Here is a 19,288-nt window from a genome sequence, read left to right on the forward strand (position 1 = left end):
AGTTACGGCTTGTAAGGCGGATTTCGCGTTTCAGTATGGGCGCTCCTCGTATCTATCAATCAATCAATCAATCAATCAATCAATCAATCAAATTTTATTTGTATAGCACATTTCAGCAGCAAGGCATTTCAAAGTGCTTTACATCATATCAAACACAGAAACACAATGCAGGATAGAATCAACAATCAAAACACGACATTAAGTCAGGTTCCATCAATAAATTTGTAATTGATTACGTTTCAAATACAATCCTAAACAGGTGGGTTTTTAGTCGAGTTTGCATCCATAGAAGGTTTACCTGTTACACTCCTAGTGTGTTATATGGAACAAAACACCTATCGCTATTTTTATTCCCACTCAAACTCACAATCACAGTCACAGTTTAAAACGATGCAGACAGCATTTTAATGGGCTTCTGGCACCAGGCTCCGGACACCTCTTTCACTGAATTTTACGTATCAAGGAGGATGTAAGTAAGATGTGGTGGAAACACGTTTCTTTCACATTTTACATTTCACATTTTCACACGTTTCACATTTTCACACGTATGTAAAAGTGCGTCTGAAAATCAACGTTAAACTGAAAAATTAAAAGTGGTGTTTGCTTATGGAAAGCAAAGCTTAAAATTATTATTATAAAACCTATTACAAACAACGTTTACGGGCGACTCCGCGTTGAAATTCCAACTTCTTAACCAGAACGCTGTTAGCTCGGGTTTCCATAGGCAATTATAAGGATTTTTATCTTCATTATCATGTTCTCATTTCCCAGGCAACTGGAACGCAGCACGGCCAGTTTGCCCCTGGCTCCTTCGCGTACTCTCGCGAGATTCCGCGAGCTCCACTTTTCTTGTGGTCCAGCATGGCAGCGCTGTGTGAGGGATACACGTTGTGCGGACTTGTTGCAGCTGTAAATCGGCGAAGCTCTGAGATTAAGGGCATCGAAGAGGAGCGGGACAGCGACCATGTGATCGTCACCGACTCCAGCAGATCTGTGACTCTTTACAAGGTGAGGTTTGGACTTTGCAGGAGCTGGGGGGCCAGCTGATCGGTGCCGACTCGTGTTAGCATCCTGTGGTGGTTTCAATAACAGAGCCAGAACCGTTCCGTTTTATTGTCTCCAGGCCGGGTCGATCGCTACTGCTTTTACACGGGGATGCTAACGTGAAAACAAGCTAATCCCCTCTCAACATCAAGTTCTTAGAAAGTCTCACTAATGACAAGGAGATGGATGTTGGCTAATGTTAGCTGCTCTCAACATGAAAGCTGGTTCCTCCTGTGAATAATACAGCTGCAGTTGTGTTTAAAAGTTGAATATGATCTTTCAGATTGCGCTGCATTTGGTGAAGTGTGTGTTTTCTTTCTGCATTGGTCACACATGTTGCTGCAGGTGTCGGACCAGAAGCCGTTGGGCAGCTGGACAGTGAAACAGGGTCAAGTTCTGACCTGTGCAGCGGTCTTCAACAGGCTGACCAACGAGTATGTGGCAGTCTCAGACAACAAGGTAACCTGGTCCACGACAATGCACACACAGTTCACTATTTTTGTTATCTGCCCATTTTTGCTGCATAAGTGATGCGTCACACAACCTTAGCCAATCAGGATTAAATTATTTTTCTTTTTTTTGTTTTGTTTTCAGGTGATAAGAATCTGGAAAGAAGACGACATCATTTTAGACAAGGCATTCAAAGCAACAGTAAGCGTGACTTTCAGTTCTTCACTCTTTTCGAGGTCATAATCATGCGAATTATAAGGGGAGGTTTTGTTTTTAGTGTGTTCTACATTGGAAACACTCAATTTGACCAGCGTGTCATTTTGTTTATACCCAGGAAGTTCACATTTACCGTCAAATTAATGTACGCCATTGCTGCTTTCACGGGACCTGTACAGCCATTTCTAGTCGGTTTGGAGTAATTATATAGTAAAAAAAACCAGAAAAACTTTATTATCATTATGCACTCCAAAATCAGACCATGCAAAACTACAAAAAAAGATCAACTTAAAACTTTACATGCCTTATAAAGCAGGTTAAATATGACAGTTTGTCGCAATATGTTTAGATGTAGACTCCACAATAATGGCGTGTTTGCAAGGGTTGCTAAGGGAAACCATTTTCTCTATTATAAGAATATGGCATCCAAATGAAGCGCAATACTTCTACAAAAATTTGACATTACTTGCCATTTTCCATACCACAAAACGATTTTGTTCACAGAGTTACCGTGTCAGAAAGTCTTTATGTATATTTAGTGTGGACAAATCTAAACACATCCTAACCTCTGCCACTTTTCTTTTCCGACTTCTCTCAGGTGTCAGCAGATGTCCGGTCGGTTCACTGTGCACACGGAGCCGAGCCTGCCGTCTTGTTTCAGAGAGGAGCTGTGAGGCTTCTGGACTCCCTGCTTTCTGCTCCCCAGCAGCCCGTAGAGGAAGTCCTGGTTCAGGACGAAGCCATCAGGTCCAGAACTCCTGCCGTCGTCACACGTGATGCGCAAAAGAAGAGATTGCTTTGAAAAACACTTTTTATTCATGAAACAGCTGCTTAGCAAATCTTTCAGTCTGTCCTGTGTTTTATTTTTATTTATTTATTTATTTATTTTTTACATTTTCAGGGTTTAAATTCAAAATTAGCATGATTTTTTATTATGTATTTAATTTTTTAACAATGTGAACTCTAGCTGTTACAATCTGACAATTTGTTCTGCTGCTACATCTCCAATTATTTTGCCAGATTTTCTTTTCTGAATTGTTATATATTTTGGGTTTTTTTTATATGCAGATTATCTGGATCAGATGTAGAAAAAAACAAACAAACGAACAAAAACAAAAAAAAAAACAGGCACATCTACCTGTGAAACTTTGTCTTTCTAAAAGCAATTTCTCTTTTTGTTGGTAGGTGGAGCACCAACATAGTGACAGAAACACAACAGCTGGTCATCTTCACGACTGAACTGGTAAAGATTGTTTAAGGACTGTCGTCCTACACAGTGATTTTTCCCCCCCGACTTCTCTGTAAACATTCACATTGCACTCCTATGCAGTGCCTCGCAAAAATAGTCACGCAAAATCCGGATAGAAATGCCTTGGGTATGCTTGTAATGTGACAAAAATAGGGATTTTCAAGGGATGTGAATACTTTTTGTGCTTTTTGATGTTTATTATTTTTCATTGTAGGATTTTCAATGTGTGCCCACAGAAAGGAGATCATTTCCTCTACCTGCAGAGGCTGAAGCCCAACTCTGTTCAGAAGTACCGGCTGGAGCCAGAGGAGCCTGGCCTCTCCCCGCTCAGCTTCTGGGCCTCCTACAGGGATAAAAACATCTGCCTGCTTTATCTCTGTAAGTCTTCATTTCCTGTAACAAGCCGCTTGTATGACAGGACACATTAGCTTTGTTAGCTCCTCGATAAAACTGTTGACATACATAGCCCTCAACGTTGGTTACTGGTTATATGCACAGTCATGTTGGAAAGTTTGGAGACCCAACTAACTATACTGTTGTTTTTATTATGACACGTTTTGGTGTCACTGTCTAGTTTTTTTTTAATCTACTTTTGGAAACGAGATTGAAATGCAGCCAAATGCATATTGTTTATTAAACAAGAATATCAACAATGTAAGGCAGCAGATAAATGAATATTTCAGCAAAATCTTTCACCTGCGGATACAACAACCTGTCATAGAACTGATGTTCCCCAAGGCTTACTTGTTTTGGAAAAAAAACAAAAACTTTATCCACCGAAAAATTCAAAATGGCGGTCATTCACGGGAATTACATTTTTGCTCAATTACTCATTACAGATGAATACTGTTTGTGTCAGATTATACATAATTAGACTCATAGACATCATGTTTACTGATAATATTTTGATATTTTATTCCCTAGATGGACACCATGGTTGCACTAAAATTGGCCAATTAGATTAATATGTTTGGTGTCAAAACATAGCCAACATATTTCGAACCATAGAAATCATTCTGTTGGACATTTTTTAAAATGGCTGCCACGGTTGCAATAGAGAATATATGTTTGCATTAAAATTGGCTGTAGTTATTGCCAGTGTCGGGCACAGATAACCAAAAAGTTAAGTTCACTAACCACTAGTTTGCTGAGCAAGAATCCTAGCTACGCTAACACTAAACCGCTAAACAGGTAAAGAATTTGGCAGAATCGTACTTTAAACTACTAAACACATAAAATAATTTGGTAAACACATGCAAATTTTTGCAGAAGCTAATGCTAAACCAATAAAATGTAAAAAAATTTTGTAGAAGTTAATGCTGAACCGCCTAAAACATAAAAGAATTAGCAGATGCTAACGCTAAGCATCAAGACAACTTGTTCTGCTTTCACATTTTCCTCGCTTTCAGATCCTAACGGCCGTGTGTACCAGAGTTTGGTGTCTGTTCGGGGCCCAGCGCCTGATGATGGAGCTCAGGCCGTTCCGCTGCCTCGTGATCAGCTGCTGAGTCTCCCTGTGGGGGAGGAACTGCTGGAAGCCGCGTCGGCCATCTTCCTGGACGACGCCCACGTAGCTGTGGTCGGGGTTCCACACCCTTCTGCTGGGCCCGGAAAAGGCAAGGAAAGCTTTAAAATTCCCGGGAAAGTTACGAAGATGTTACCTTTTAAAATTGTCAACATGTTTTTATTTGTTTATTTCATTTTTTTAGATTGTTGAATTTTGTCCATTTTTAGAGATATCGCAAAAGGAAGAGCGTATTCATTCCTTGTCTGAAAACTAGAGCAGTAATAGAAAATAAAAACAACAGAAAAGGGAGGAAATGTGTATGATGAAACTATAAGAGGTTAGCTGAAGGGCTTGGGACTATTGGCAGGTAAAATTTCCATAGTCATTGATAATTTTGTCATTTACAGTTAAGCATGAGTCAAGATAAGATTATCAGGGAATAACTTTAAGTAAAAGTAGGAAGATTTTACCTTATCATGGAATTTACACAAACATTTAAGACTAGAAGGCATAATATGATCTAATTAATTCTAATTTGGCTGGTAACATAATATTGTGATTACCGTTTTAATAGTGATGTCTATAAGGTTTATCATTACTTTGTACATCAAGTTAGTCTAGAATTAAGACTGACATTTGACCCTACAGCTGCAAAAGGCTCCAGTCATTCCAGTACTCTCCAGTGTATCATTAGGACTTTAACTCAGAAACAGTGTGGTGGAAACATCTCGGTTTTAAATGCAGAACTTTTTAAAACGTACAACCTGCAACTACACTTCCCAGAAAAAACATTACGACGGAAATAAAGAATAGAATGCGAAAGAAGAAAAAAAAATAAAGAATGTGGGTGATCTTAAAAACTGCATAGCACATGATTCCAGTATTGGTTTTTCAGCGGCTCTCCTCGAAATGTACCATACGTGACGAAATGCTTGTCTGAAATTATTTGACCTTGAAACGGATCCGGTTTTCAGAACCACGCAGCTGCTCTCTCGTGTCCTGTTCCTGAATTTGCCGTCTCTGAACTTTCAGACTTTCTCTGCATCTGGAACACAAATTTTCAGACTCTTCAGGCTGCGAAAGAGATGGCGGGTAAACTCTACGGACAGGTAGGCGCCTGGGTGTTGTATTCAAAAATACCAACACAGACTGTTTTTTGTTTGTTTGTTTGTTTTGTTTTTTTTGCCAAGGTTCCCTGTCCTTCCAGCTGCTGGGTGCTGATGGAGGACTGTATGTCTTTGGTAGATCATTGTGTCTGCTCTCCACTGTGAGGGGGCTCACTGTCCCTTCTCACAACTACACAGCAGTTTACAACCCCAGACCTGCTGCTTATGCATACTTCCTGTTTTTGGACATCAATTTAATATGTCGATTATTCTTTTTTTTTTTTCTCTCTGATGTAGCTTTGGAGTTTTTCAAGCAAGCTGTTTATTCCCCATGGCAAAGCCCTGTCTGTCATACCGTTTGCCTGTCCCACATCCTCCCTGGCCTTGGCTCTGGGGAAACTAAAGCAGGTCAAGACCGAGGGTGAGAGACAGAAATCAGCGCCGCTTACGCCAACAACTTCCTGTAGATTTGTCTGTGCGCAGAAATAAAGTGTTGTCTTTTTGTGTGTACACACCATTAATAACAATGATAATAATAAAACATTTTCATGTTTCAGAATTCACTTACCACGGTGTTTTTCTCCAACTATCACAGAGTCCAAGACTTCAACTGTGGTACCGTCCTGGAATACCATCTTACATGGAGAAGAAGCTGCTCCTCCTAAAACAGCGGAGGCCAGGAAGACAGTAAGTTACAGAATATAGTTTCCTTAGTAGCTAAATGCTAGCAAATGCCTCCAACTCTGTGGAACTGTGTCGATGGGTGTCTCTACGGCAAGCTGTTTTAACATTAATAGCAAGAGAAGATCTTCAAACCAGCCATCCATGAGTTAATTCTTTACTACAGTGGCCCCGAAGGGTCAAGAAAATGCAAAAGCTACAATGAAAGTTATGCTAAAGTGGAAATTATGCTACCAAATTTAGCATAACTTTTGTTGTTGTGTTGCTGTTGGTTTTTTTGCTGTTTTGTTGTGACTTTTTTGATGTTGTCTTTGGACTTTTTTTGACCCTGCTAGGCCACTGTACATTACAATAAAAAAAAAAAAAAATTTCCATCATAAATAAGGGATTTTGAGACATCTTTAACTCTTCAACTTCTTATTACTACAAATATAATTATATTTAATCATCATCTTTAATATTAGCTTTTAGCTAGAAAAATGTTTAGACTAATTCAGTTGAATTCAGTGGGTTTATTTTATTGATTTTTTTTTATTGTTGTACATCTGCAAATAACCTACTGTTTTACCTAGCGTAAACTTTAAAGGTATAAAGTCTTTTTTTCCCCCTTAAATAAATTTATTGTAAAGGTAGTGAGTTGTTGCTTTTTTTACACACTGATGAGTCGATCTTTTTATTACAGCTGAGCCGTTTATAAGTCTGAACTAATTCTAAATGTTTTGCGCTCAGTTTTGCAATTTTTTTTTTTTAAAGTTTTGTTGTCGATGTTGTATGCATGTGACAGTAACGCCACCTCAACTCAATTTCTCTCCTTTTCATCACGCAGAGAACAACTCGTAAGACGCAGTCAAGCCTCAGTTTAACAATTGATCAAGTCCAAGACCTAATTAAGGTAACACTTCTCTCTTTTCCAATTGAAATTCTTACATTTAACTCAGTATATATATATATATATATATATATATATATGACATTAGTCAAAGTTTCTCCAATTGTATCCATTGCCAAATGCAGACGGCACCGGTAGAAGAGGTGGAAAAAGAGGTCCAGGAACTCCTGTCCAGGCAGGACCCCAAGGACCCACAGCCTTCGTTGGGACAGCTGGCGTTGGCACTTGTGTCCCGGAGCCTGGCTGATCCGAAGTTTTACTCTTCCAGAGCTCTGACACAACTTGTGCCCATCCGGTGCCTCTCTCACAGGTCAGTTAAGGCATGACGGGATCAGAAGTGAGAGTGGTCTGACACCAGACGTTTTGTACAAAACTCTGTTGTTTGTCTGTTGAGTTTGTATTGATTTGTATTTTTTTGTTGTTGTTTTTTAATCTGTTGTTTGGAAAAAAAAAATTCTGTGACTGAATTCTGTCTCGTTGAGATATTCTGGACCGATCAGGGCTCATGATCACTCATTGTAATATGAGGGGATTGCAAAAGTAAAATGAAGTTAAATTGAAACGATTAATCGCAAAGAATCGATTATCGAAAAATACTTGTCAACTAATTTAGAAATTGATTAATCGTTGCTGGCGTACGCGCTCAAATAAAGGCCATTTGCTGAAAAATCAACAAATTCAGACCAGCAATTACACTAAAACTATACAAAATATAAACACATTTTGCTTTTAAGATGAAAACACCTTTGATGTTAAATGTGTTACCCAAAACTCCCCAAGTAGCCTAGTTTTAGTTTTAGCTTCACTTGGTTCAAATTCGCTAAAGGCTTGATATGTTATTGCATTTTAGGCAATACAAAGTTTGTTTTAACATTTAATAGGGGAATTTAATTATTTGCTTTCATCTTTTATTGTATTTCTACTATTGCATAGAAAAGGCTTAAGTGGTTCAATGAAACATCCGCAAATTTTTGCCAATTTTTTTTATCCGATTAATCGTCAGAATAATCGATATCTAAAATAATCGTTAGCTGCAGCTGTAATTGTATGTGAAATTTGCGCTTTTATCTTTCGAATCTCTTTCAAGTACATTCCCATCAGGAACAAACTGAAACGTTTCTTAACGGGACGCTGCCTTCTCTCTCCACAGTGTCTGTCCTGACCTCCTGCCTCTGGCCCTTGAGAAGAGGGATTATTTTCTCTGCCAGCTCTGCTTACTGTTCTTCCATGACATCCCAGAAGCCGTGACCTGCGCCTGCCTCAAGACATTCATCAGGTAGAACGGATCTCTTTTCAGTGAGCAAATCAACTTGCACAATTCGATATTTTTTATCAGAAGAGACGCTGTCAAAAAGAACAAAAAGTCTCCACGTTTTGGTTGAATCGAGCCTGTTTCATCCAGTTTACCTAATATTAGGGATAATTAGCCACAGCCAGACCTTGTACCGTTAAGACGTGTACAAACCGAAGGTGTTTTCCTCCAGTTTATCAGACGCCGACGCGGAGAAGTTGAGCCTGGAGCCCGACAGCGTCTCTTTCGTGGAAATGCTGATCTCAAACGAGCGCGCTCAGACCGGCCTGCAGAACGGTTTCAGCCCCGCTCTCTGCGAGGAGGACCGCACAGACGCCGTCGACGACCCCATGGCCAAAGCAAAAGAAAAACAGAAAGCGTCGCCACAACAGACGTGTCCAGTGGGAAAACACAAAGCTGCTCTGATGTATCCTTACAGCCGATTGTCACTTTAAGACTTTATTGGGGGGTTTTTTTCCCCCCTTTTATCACTTTGTTTTATGCTTTTGTGATTATTTTTTGCTTATACTAACATGTCGTATAAAGAACTGGATCTTAACTCAAGCGGTGCAGAAACGAGGTCCTGCAGACGGCGTACAGTGAAGCTCTGCTCCTCCCACATCTAAAGGATTTTTCCTCTGATCAAGTTGTCGTGAGTAACATCTTGTCACTTTTCAATCTCCAATATACAGATCCATCTCAGCAAGTTAGAATATCATCAAAATAGTGGGTTTATTTTAGTAATTCAGCTCAAAAAGCGAAACTCATGTTCTATAGATTCGTTACCATTGATGTATATTGCTATTGCTGTATTATACTGCTGGTATACCACAGGGCTGGGCAACAAATCGATTTTATCAATCACATTTTCTGTTTTTGAAGATTAAATTGTTGGAAAATATGATTTTTTTTTCACCAATGCACTTCCTGGTTTTCCATGTTTATTCAGTTAGTTATTTCCATAACTACCTGGGGGATTTTTTTCCCCTTGACGGGCGCGTTTTACAGTTTCTATTTATTTCAACTTTGAATTCAGGTCAACTTGCAGAAGGAATGATTGAAATAACAACCATTTTTTTAAAGATATTGTCTTTCATTTGTGTTTTTGTTTTTAAGGAAAAAAAGCAAAATTGGAAATTGAATTTTGAAAAAAAGTCGTATCAGAGTCTCCTTGAAGCTTTTATTATTGTTGCTTGTGCACCGTTTTGCGACACACTTTTTCCTCTCACCGAACTTTCCAATAGTATGTTTATAAACATATCACTCTGTAAGCAGGAAGTTTCATTAGCCCTGAACTGTTGTAGATTTCTTATTGAGGGTTTTAAGTCAACGTATTTCGCATGTTTTAATAGGCAGAAAATCCCATTTTGGCATTCAAGTTATCTTTTTTTTTTTTCTTTTGGAGGATAAAATCTCTGTGTACAATGAATCTGAGTTTCACTTTTTATTTCAATTACTAAAAATGTCATTTTTTTCAATGACGTTCTAATATTTTAAGAACTACCTGTAGATTGCGACTAAATCTGTGTCCTAAATCAGCTGTTTTTTTCTCCCTGTTTTTATTTTTTTTTAAATTTTATTTCGAATCAGCTTTTCCTCCGGTACCTGGAGTTTCTTTACCTGCGATATTCCACAGATGGTTTCTCACAAATGCACGGCTACAGATCACCCAGCTTGAATCAGGTATTTAAGATACTTTTGAGCAAACCAAAATAAAGGTGTAAGCAAATCAGATGTTACAGTTTTTTTTTTTTTTACTTTCCTGTTGAATGCAGGTCATGGATTGGGTATGCATGCTGTTGGACGCCCATTTCACTGTGTTGGTAATGTCTCCAGTGGCCAAAGGCTTGCTGTTGAACCTTCAGTCTTTTGTTAGATCTCAGGTAAACATCAGTTTTTTGCTACAATAACCGGCCGATTGTTTCTGGGAAGTTTATTGGAACAACATGCAGCTTTTTTTTTTTTTATTAATTTTCTTTTTTTGTCTTTTAGGTAAGACTGTTTTCTGAGCTCGGGAAGATCGAGGGCAGCCTCCAGGAGCTCACTAAGATGAAGATGAAGAAAGACGTGGGGCAATACTCTATTGAAGTCATTGAGCTCTACTAGAGGATGTGGCTTTATAAAACACCTACTTTGTCTTTAAATTTTTTAATTTTTTTTGCCTCAGCTGCTTCCTGTCATTTAGGTTTTACTGTGAAAGAAAAGAAAATGTACGTCTGGCATAGTTATTTCTTTAGTTGCATGTGTCTGAAAAATTCTTTAGTACATTTATTTTAAATGGTGGGATTGTGACTATTCTGGATTTGCATGTTTAATTCAAAGTCGTACATCTGATGCTTTTATAGACAAGTGGAGGTAAAGTCTCTCCATGGAACATTATGGTAAAGTTTTTATCTTATATATATATTAGTAGAACTTTAATAATGCCCACGGAATTCAGTATTTTTGTTTTCTTCGAGTGTCATAATACAGCTAACATTTTTTTTGTAAATCTATTAATTGTTTTTGTATTTTACACATTAAAAAGAAAACCTTGATTCTAAATGTCTATGAAAAAAATGTATCTATTTGTGTCATTTTGTCCTTTGTGGAACTATAACAGGTTAGCTAACCTTGTAAAAACCTGCCCCATTGTTCTTCACTATGCTTCACAGAGGGTCTGGATCCGTGACTTTTGAGAAACGATAGTTAGCTGGAGACATACTTAAGTTTTAAATTCTTCCAAATTAATGTGAAGCACGGGTCCTACGCTGTGAAGCTAACCGGAAGTTGCCTGCATTGTAAATGACCATTCTCCACTGCCAAGAGAGAAGTGTAGAGCCAAACAAGGCAGATGTTAATATTAATGTAGTATTTGAAAGCATGGTCAACATGGACAGAACAGTTTTGTTCATTTCTTCCGCCGCCATTACTAAAACCACTATTTTAAAACGGCGCAGAAAATCGATGTAACAATGTTTTTTCTGTTGGCTAAGCTGTTGAAATTCAACAGGAGAAATCCAAGTCAACGGGAGAAATTGAGCATTTAAGTAGATTAGAATCGAGTGGAATTGCGTGGGGAGGCAATGGCCAGGCTACAGGTTAGTAAATCAGTGTATTTTTTATACTTTTGTTCAAAAATGTTACGGAGTCTGTAGACACGGGAGGAAGAAAATGTGGCGACGACTTAACTCGTGGGAACGAGTTTTGTTTTCTTCTGCCATTTCACCACAAGGGCTACGTAAAATGTACTTTTGTTGGTGAAATGTACTTGAGGTTTAAGGCAATGAATACAGGAAAGTAAAAAAAAAAAATAATGAAAACACAAATGTGAATTCTGGAGTTCAACTAGCCCATACAAGACTAAGGATAAAATCTTTAATACTTTTAGTGTAGAAGGTTTTCTGCTGCTGAATAACAGAACTACAGCCGAAACTAGCTAGCTTACATGTGCACCAAGTGAAAAGGAGACATTTTTTCGAAGAGGAGATTCATTTATGTCAGTTAGAATTACCTAAATTATTTATTTTTCCTAAATGGTACAGTTATGAGAGAGAAAATACATAAGACTATTTGCTAATGTCTTCAAAATCAGAAGTTTACATAAATTTCTCGCATTTCTACAAATAACTAACGTTTTCGCCACATTGTCAGAACCGGGTATTAGCGTGTAGAATTTTGAGGAAAACTAACAATTTCATACAATTTGGAGCAAGGCTAATATAAAATGTGGACAAAGTGATAGCGAGTGCTTTCCGAAGGCATTTTATTTGAGCTTTAATCTGAAGACCCACAGTCTTCACAGATTGTGAGTTCACACTAACAGACTGCATCCAATGTGGACCCAAACGTTCAAATGTTTTAACTGCTACTGAGGGCCGGTTGGGTTGGTTTCCCTTGCTTCTGCCATTTCACCACAGGGGCTACTTAAAATGTACTTTTGTTGGTGAAATGTACTGGAGATTTAAGGCAATGAATACAGAAAAGTATTCATTGATAAGATAGATAAGATAAGATAGATAAGATAAATCTTTATTGACATTGTCACAAGAACAACGAAATTTAAAAAGTGCCATCAGTCAGTGCATATGCTTAAAAACAAAAAATAACTGTCTCACAATTCACACACAATGTAAGGAATAACAAATAACTGGTAAAAAAAAAAAAAAAACAAAAACTAATAAATAAGAACAGCCACATTCTCACATACATCATTCATGATGATTAATGGTTGTTTTTGATTGCATTTAGTTTTGTTATTGCTATTGGGTATACTTGAATACAGGCAATGATGCTAGGGGGTTTAAATGTGTATGCTTGATTTATAAATATATATATAGATTTTTTTTTTTGTCCGACACTGACAGATTTTTAGGCCAACTCTCCCTGCTGACTGACCGCAACTAGCGCAGACCGACACCGACTTTCGCCATTTACAGGCGTCTTATGAAGATTTAAAGGCTGGGGAACTACAATGGCAGCTTTGTGCCACTTGTTCTTGAAATTTTTAACTATATAACACGATCAAAAACAACACTAAGTCACATGGAGATAAAAAAAGAAGCAATGGCGAAAGGCAGAGAAGCTCAAATATTTTACTGTCAAATACAACCAGTAATGATGGAAGTAAAAATGCTTTTATATTTTTATATGCTGTTATGTTCTATTATTGCATAGTACAAAATGGCTTAGTTGGAGATAAATTTAAAGGACTGACATGACATGAATATAAATATTTTCATATATTTTCATAAATACTGTAGTTTTGTTCATGCAATTCCTCCAGGACTTTATATTGTTAGTAATCCACTAGTGTTTGTTTTCATCCTTTCATTATGTTTAGAAATACCTTGTCAGATTTTTATGTTGCACAGAACAATAATTGTAGTTTTCATTCATTTTCGATTGCAGTTGGTAGTTAGATTACTAGCACACAAGAGGGCAGTGTAGTGTTAGAAGAGACTGGTGTGGTGTTTCATAGCAACATATCAATTTAAGAATTAAAATTTTTATAATAGTAACAATTTCTCACTTTTAATGTTAAATTGCACTTTTTTGTAGCAAAATGTGGCTCATTATATTGTTTAAAAAAATGATTAACAAAAGGATCATGAAGTGGATTTTTTCTCCTTTTTTTTGCTGTGGTTCTGAGGGTAGAGTGATCGTCTTGTGGTCAGAAGGTTGTAAGTTCGATTTCAGCTTCCTCCTGCCACATGTTGAGGTGCCCCTGGGCAAGGCACTCAACCCCAAGTTGCCCATCGATCTGCATGTCGGTGTAAATGTGTGTGTGGGTGAATGTGACTGTAGTGTGAAGAGCTTTGAGTGGTCTAAAGGATTAGCAAGGCACTACACAAGTTCAGTCCATTTATCTTTTTTTTTTTTTTTTGATAAATCCTGTGTTGTTGTTTTTGTTTGTTTGGGTTTTTTGTTGTTGTTTATACCAAACATAAAAAAGATGATTTAACAAGTTTGGACTTCTCCAGGGTCCCAGGTGTTAAATTAATATTAGAATTACATCTGTACATAATATTAGATGATAATTGTAATCATAATTTAATACTTTGTTCCCTGAAGAAGCCCAAACTTGTTATATCTGATTTGTTTGTTATAAGAAAAAGAAGCAGGTTTTATCAAGAATGAAAGGAACTGTGTGATCTTTCTGTTAGTCTTTATTTAAAATAACAGATTCAAGATAGTATAACAAACTTAACAAAATAAAGTGCAACTTAACATGAAAAACTGAGTAGAAAAGGCAAAAAAGTTTAATCCATGAAAGTACTAAAACGTAACCAGAAATCATTACTACTACAGGAAGAAAGTCGACTATTAAATGAATTCCTTGCTATAAATATAAAGCTTATGTGTTGTTGAGCTTATATGTTCTCTGCTGGTATAAAAGAGAAGAACAAGGGGGTAAGGAACTCCTGATTCAGTTATTTTTGGCGTTAAACAGCTTTACAATAAGACTGCATGTTATGTTTTGTTCAACATCTGCAGAGGCTGTAGACCTCAACACAGTTACCCTGGGCAATCTGCTGCATGTCATTCTCTTCTGCCTCCTCCTAATTTCCTGCTCAACTGACCAAAAAAAGTCAGAATATGTTTACCACCACATTGTGCTCGTTTCCTCATGTTCAAAAACAATCAAAAATGCAGCACTTTCTTCCTTTATCTCTCATTCGCTCTGTTTCTTAAATAATTAGTAAGTTACTTCATATATACTTCATATGTTACATACTTACACACATATAAATGGATACAAATATACACATATATATGAACATGCACACATATACATCCCTTCCAAGGGCTGCCACCTTATTGTGGTGGAGGTGTTTGAGTTTTCCAAACTGCTGGCTGGGGCTTCATGCCCCTGGTAAGGTGACCAAATGCAGACAGGTCCTAGGTGAGGAACCAGACCAAGTGCAGCCCTATTCTTCTACATGTCATGCATAGCTGCGCTGCCGCCGTAGAATAATTCCATTAACTCAATCAAACTTATACATGTAGATATTATTAATTTCGTGCTGTTCTCCACAGCAAAGGGAAAAACCGTTAAAGTACAACTCAAAACCACTTCTTTCTTGCGCAGACTCGTTGCCAAAGCAACTGACAACAACGCCACAAAAAAAAAACCCTCATATTTCCCACACAAAGAGCAGAACATTCAGTCTGTTGCAGTCGTGTGTATTAATGTTTATTTTGAGATTATTAATAAGTGATTGCTGTGGTAAAAGGAGAAAACCATAAATATATAGCTGCACTTGACTGTATGGCTAGCTCCATGGCTAGCTCGCTGTTACTGTCTCTTATTCTGCAGTTGTGGAGTCACAATGTCTGGGATCATGAGCGCCCCCTGCCATGAGGCAAGAGAACTATTTTTTCATTATGTATTATTTTTCTGATGACAGGTGATGAATTAGCCGCTTAAATTAGCAGCTTAAATTCCTGCAAATTGGCAGTCAAATTTTGCAGTAAACAATATTACTGACTTTAAATAATGATGTTTAGATGTAAATTGTCTTTTTTTTTAAGTGTTTACTCAACAAAAACACTAGTCTCTTGCAAAACTATTTGCACTCCTTACATTTTTTTTCATATTTTTCCATGATGCAGCTACAAAACGTCAAAGTGTGTTACTGTAAAATGATTCAAAACAACATTATTTTAAAAATATTTTCTACAAACAGAATAAGAAAACAGGAATGATTAAATTAGTCTTTCCGTAAATGAAGTCGAACTCTCTCAGTTGCCAATAAGTTAAGTTGAAACAAGAAGTCTGCTTTCTTCCAGTAAACCTATAAATTCGCCGTGACCTCTGTTTCTCTAAGGTCACGGCCGTTCATGTCAATAACCTTGACATGAACTTTTCAAACGAGGCAAAAATATTTGCTGAATTCTTCAGTTTCTTTCTTCCTTTTTTTCTTCTTGCATATTCAATAACTTTGAGAATGAGGAAGACGATTTCAATAAAAGGAGAATTACTTCAATATCACCGCTTGCTGTACTTAGTCTTCAGCATTGAGCAATATTAAATTAAACATTTCATTTAAACACCGACCAGTTGAAGAAGAAATTCCTGTAACAAATTATTTGAGGCTGTTCAGTTAATCCAAGATGGCTTTGCATGAAGATCGACATGAAATGTCTGCTATATATGATAACATCAACAATCCTGGTTCCTGCAACAATATTCCAAAGAGCCACTCAGGTGAAGACAGCAAAGCCTCTTCTGCCGCATCCGGTAAGAAAAAAATCGGCTTCAGCAATAATTTTGATGCCAGTTTGGTACATGGTACATTTACAGCTCAGAAATGGTCAAATAGTCTTTAGGAACGTCTGAAAAATACATTCATAACAAGGTGTAACTTGACTGCCGCCTTTTATGTCTGTTTTTATATTTTTGAGGTGCAAATGTATAAATACATTTTCACTTGCTTCGCAGCAGTGCATGAAGCTTTAAAGTTATGCTTTCTCCTCTTTCCTTGTAATGGCTGACATCAAACAGTTTCTTCTGAAGCCAACTGGAGAGTCATTTTTGGACAAAAGAGGTGGAGAACCTTTCAGGAACCTTTTAGTTGATCCAGAAGGAGAGAAAAGTGAGGGAGTGTTTGTTAAGCAGATTATATATTATATGTTTTTCCAATGAAAAAATGACTGAAACGATTTGGTGCTGTAATGCAAACTCTTGGTCACGTCAAACGAGCCGCTGAAAATCTTTGTATCAAATACTTTGTTTGAAATATGTTTTTAACCCATATTTCATCTAATTATTCTCTTCTCCTTCAGTGAAGCATTAACACCATAAAGCAATAAAGACTTGAAAAATTAATAATAAAGCAACATTTTAACTTGGCTATTTTGTATCTCAGTAACTACAATTTTAAATAATCAGCAGGTTCTTCTAATTTTTGAGTAGATTGTACGTTTTATCTTTTGTATTTCCTTAGAAGAACATTTTTAGCTTTGTTGTCTTTATGTATTTTCTATGGATTTCTTTATGCATTATATTTGACGTTTATATCACTCCACATGTTTTTACACAGGAGTTCAACTGTACAAAGTTGGCACAGTTGCCTTTGGACTTCTATCTCTTCTTCTGCTCGGTCTTATCATTTACGTTGCTTGCCGTAAGTAACCTTGACAACACATGCCCAAACATTTTACCAGTACATTACAATTCGGCTCAGAGATCACACGTCTGTGAACAATGCCTTTTAATGCAGATAGTCACTCAGTAATTTTGACGCACAACAAATTCTGGAGAGTGTTTGCAACATAGAATACACTATAGTGCCAATAGTGTTAACTCACCTTTCCATGTTGTTGAATTCAGGTTTCTCAACCACTTCCAGGGTCAAGGGTGTTTAAAATCCAACACAACACTGGTCTGTACAAAGGCTTGACCCCAACTTAATAAATAAAGTCTGTGTTTTCTGTTGGCCTGTAGAAGCCAGGCTTTCAGTATCTGACCTCACAAATGTATCGCCAGAAGAATCACACATTCTTCGCAGATAGCATTCCCCAAAGAGTGGAATGTCACTAAATTCTGCAAGCATCTGAAGGCAGACGAGTGAATGCTTCTGACAATAAAGGTTTAGTTTACTGCACATAAATTTGGCTCCGATGGAGCTTTCCTGCTGGTGCTTAATAACTTCTAGATGGGATAAAAAATGTTTGGTCTTGTTATATAATTCAGAGTTATTTTGGCCTGTTTTCATTCAACTCATGTTTCTGCTTCAGAACTGATAACTGATATATTTTTAGTGAAGATTATCGAAATGCTTTTTCAGATATGGAAGTGAGAAATAGAAACCTAACAGAAGAGAGAAGTGAGCTCAAGAAGACACTGAATGACTTAGGTTGGTATAAAAGTGAAACTATCACTAATACTACCTGAATGATCATAAACCAAGAAGTGTAAAGATGATGTGCAAAGTGTCATCCTAAATTATTATCTGAATAGATATTCTACCAATACAATTCTACCTCAACATTTTCTTGAAAATCACAGTTTCGAAGCAAAATTCCTTGACTGAAGAGAGAGACAATTTGACGAGGATAAACTCTGGTAAGTATCACAATTAAACTCTTTTCAAAGTCCAGACAATTCAGTAAGATAGAGAAAAGACAAATATATAACTATATATTTTTTCTAATGAACCCACCACCACCCCTTCTCCTCCATTCGCCCGGTCCTGAGGCCCGCACCCTTCTTCAACCTCCACCACCAGTGCCGGGCCCCGGGGGATGACGTTCCTAACAGCATCGGGGATGCTCATCTGAAGCCTATCGCTAACGCTGCGATAACCGTTATCCCCAGCCGGGGCCCGAGCGCCAAAGACTTTAAATTCTGTTTGTCAATAAACTCTTCTAATTGTCTTCTCATCTCCGTCTGAGTCTCTCCAGATTGAAATGAACGTTGATGATCGTTTTTCAGATACTGAGGCCAGATTAACAGCAATCTCGCTGGAAAGAGATGAGCTGAAGAAGAGCCTCAACATTACAGGTGGGAATGCATGGCAGAAAATATGTGTATACATATTCACTAATTCTAAAATTCTTGTAGCTTTGTTATACAATCATGCCACATCTGTAATATATAGGCATCAAAATATTGTGATTTTAACGTTTATTCTTTTCCAAATCTGTCAGATTATCTGGGGGGAGGAAATGACCTCACGGACTTTAATTTTTCCATTTTGGGGTTAAAAATAAATTACATCTGTGTTGTAAGGTATTTTATTATCATCAAATTGTCTGTATGTATTTATTTTGTGTATTTTTTTTTTTTTTTGCTATCAGCAAAAATGTATTTTTGTTTTTCAAGACCCAACAAATGAACTGCACTGACATTATCAGCTTGTACTACAGCAGAATCAAAATGTCAGCAATAACTCAACATTTGAACATTGAATAAAGACCTTTTTCTCTGGGATACAGATTCCCAGCTTCGCTCAGTGACTGAAGAGAGAGACAGGTTGAAGGTGAAAATTGGTGAGCAGTACTTTTATAAACAAATATCATAATACATGTAAATTAATACAAACACAAAATATGGAGGATGTAGAGATTTTAGGTCTGTACGTTGTTCTCTATGCTCGACTGATAAACAAGCCTCTGGTCGCTAGGTGGCAGCAGTGTTCAAGTTAATCAATAGGGTGCCTGTTCAAGCCAGTAGAAGAAGTAGCCGACAGAGACGCGTTTGGTGTAACCGAGCTGAGAGAGACCGATATAAGCGCGGATGTTTTGAAAAGTAACTACAGAGATGGAGATGTTTGTGACAATGAAAACAAAAATGGCAGCAAAGGTTAGTAACGGAAGTAGTTTTAAGGCAATCGTTATTTTTTAAAGTACAATAATTACGTCACAATAT

The 19,288-nt window shown here is 37.4% G+C and overlaps 1 protein-coding gene and 1 long non-coding RNA gene across 2 annotated transcripts; both read left to right on the top strand.

Moving 5' to 3' along the window:
• Positions 1 to 834: 834 nt before the first annotated feature.
• nol11 (nucleolar protein 11) lies at positions 835 to 10,977 on the top strand. Its single transcript, XM_032564125.1, has 18 exons — positions 835 to 1,008; positions 1,390 to 1,503; positions 1,639 to 1,695; positions 2,309 to 2,457; positions 2,896 to 2,953; positions 3,196 to 3,337; positions 4,369 to 4,575; positions 5,499 to 5,575; positions 5,870 to 5,993; positions 6,168 to 6,259; positions 7,080 to 7,145; positions 7,268 to 7,452; positions 8,293 to 8,418; positions 8,627 to 8,860; positions 9,007 to 9,085; positions 10,024 to 10,116; positions 10,209 to 10,316; positions 10,426 to 10,977. The coding sequence occupies exons 1-18, from the start codon at positions 862 to 864 to the stop codon at positions 10,537 to 10,539; spliced, it is 2,172 nt and encodes a 723-aa protein (XP_032420016.1). The 5' UTR covers positions 835 to 861; the 3' UTR covers positions 10,540 to 10,977.
• A 6,163-nt stretch (positions 10,978 to 17,140) lies between these two features.
• On the top strand, positions 17,141 to 18,610 carry LOC116719368 (uncharacterized). Its single transcript, XR_004339172.1, has 3 exons — positions 17,141 to 17,774; positions 17,927 to 17,983; positions 18,353 to 18,610. It is a non-coding gene; the product is annotated as an uncharacterized LOC116719368 (long non-coding RNA).
• Positions 18,611 to 19,288: the final 678 nt, after the last annotated feature.

This window comes from Xiphophorus hellerii, chromosome 5 (assembly GCF_003331165.1).
Source record: "Xiphophorus hellerii strain 12219 chromosome 5, Xiphophorus_hellerii-4.1, whole genome shotgun sequence".
Taxonomy (NCBI): domain Eukaryota; kingdom Metazoa; phylum Chordata; class Actinopteri; order Cyprinodontiformes; family Poeciliidae; genus Xiphophorus; species Xiphophorus hellerii.

Coding starts and splice junctions, on each gene's coding strand:
- nol11 (XM_032564125.1), top strand. CDS start 862: ATGGCAGCGCTGTGTGAGGGATACACGTTGTGCGGACTTGTTGCAGCT. Junction 6,260..7,079: donor CAGCGGAGGCCAGGAAGACA/GTAAGTTACAGA, acceptor TTCATCACGCAG/AGAACAACTCGTAAGACGCA. Junction 10,317..10,425: donor AGTCTTTTGTTAGATCTCAG/GTAAACATCAGT, acceptor TTTGTCTTTTAG/GTAAGACTGTTTTCTGAGCT.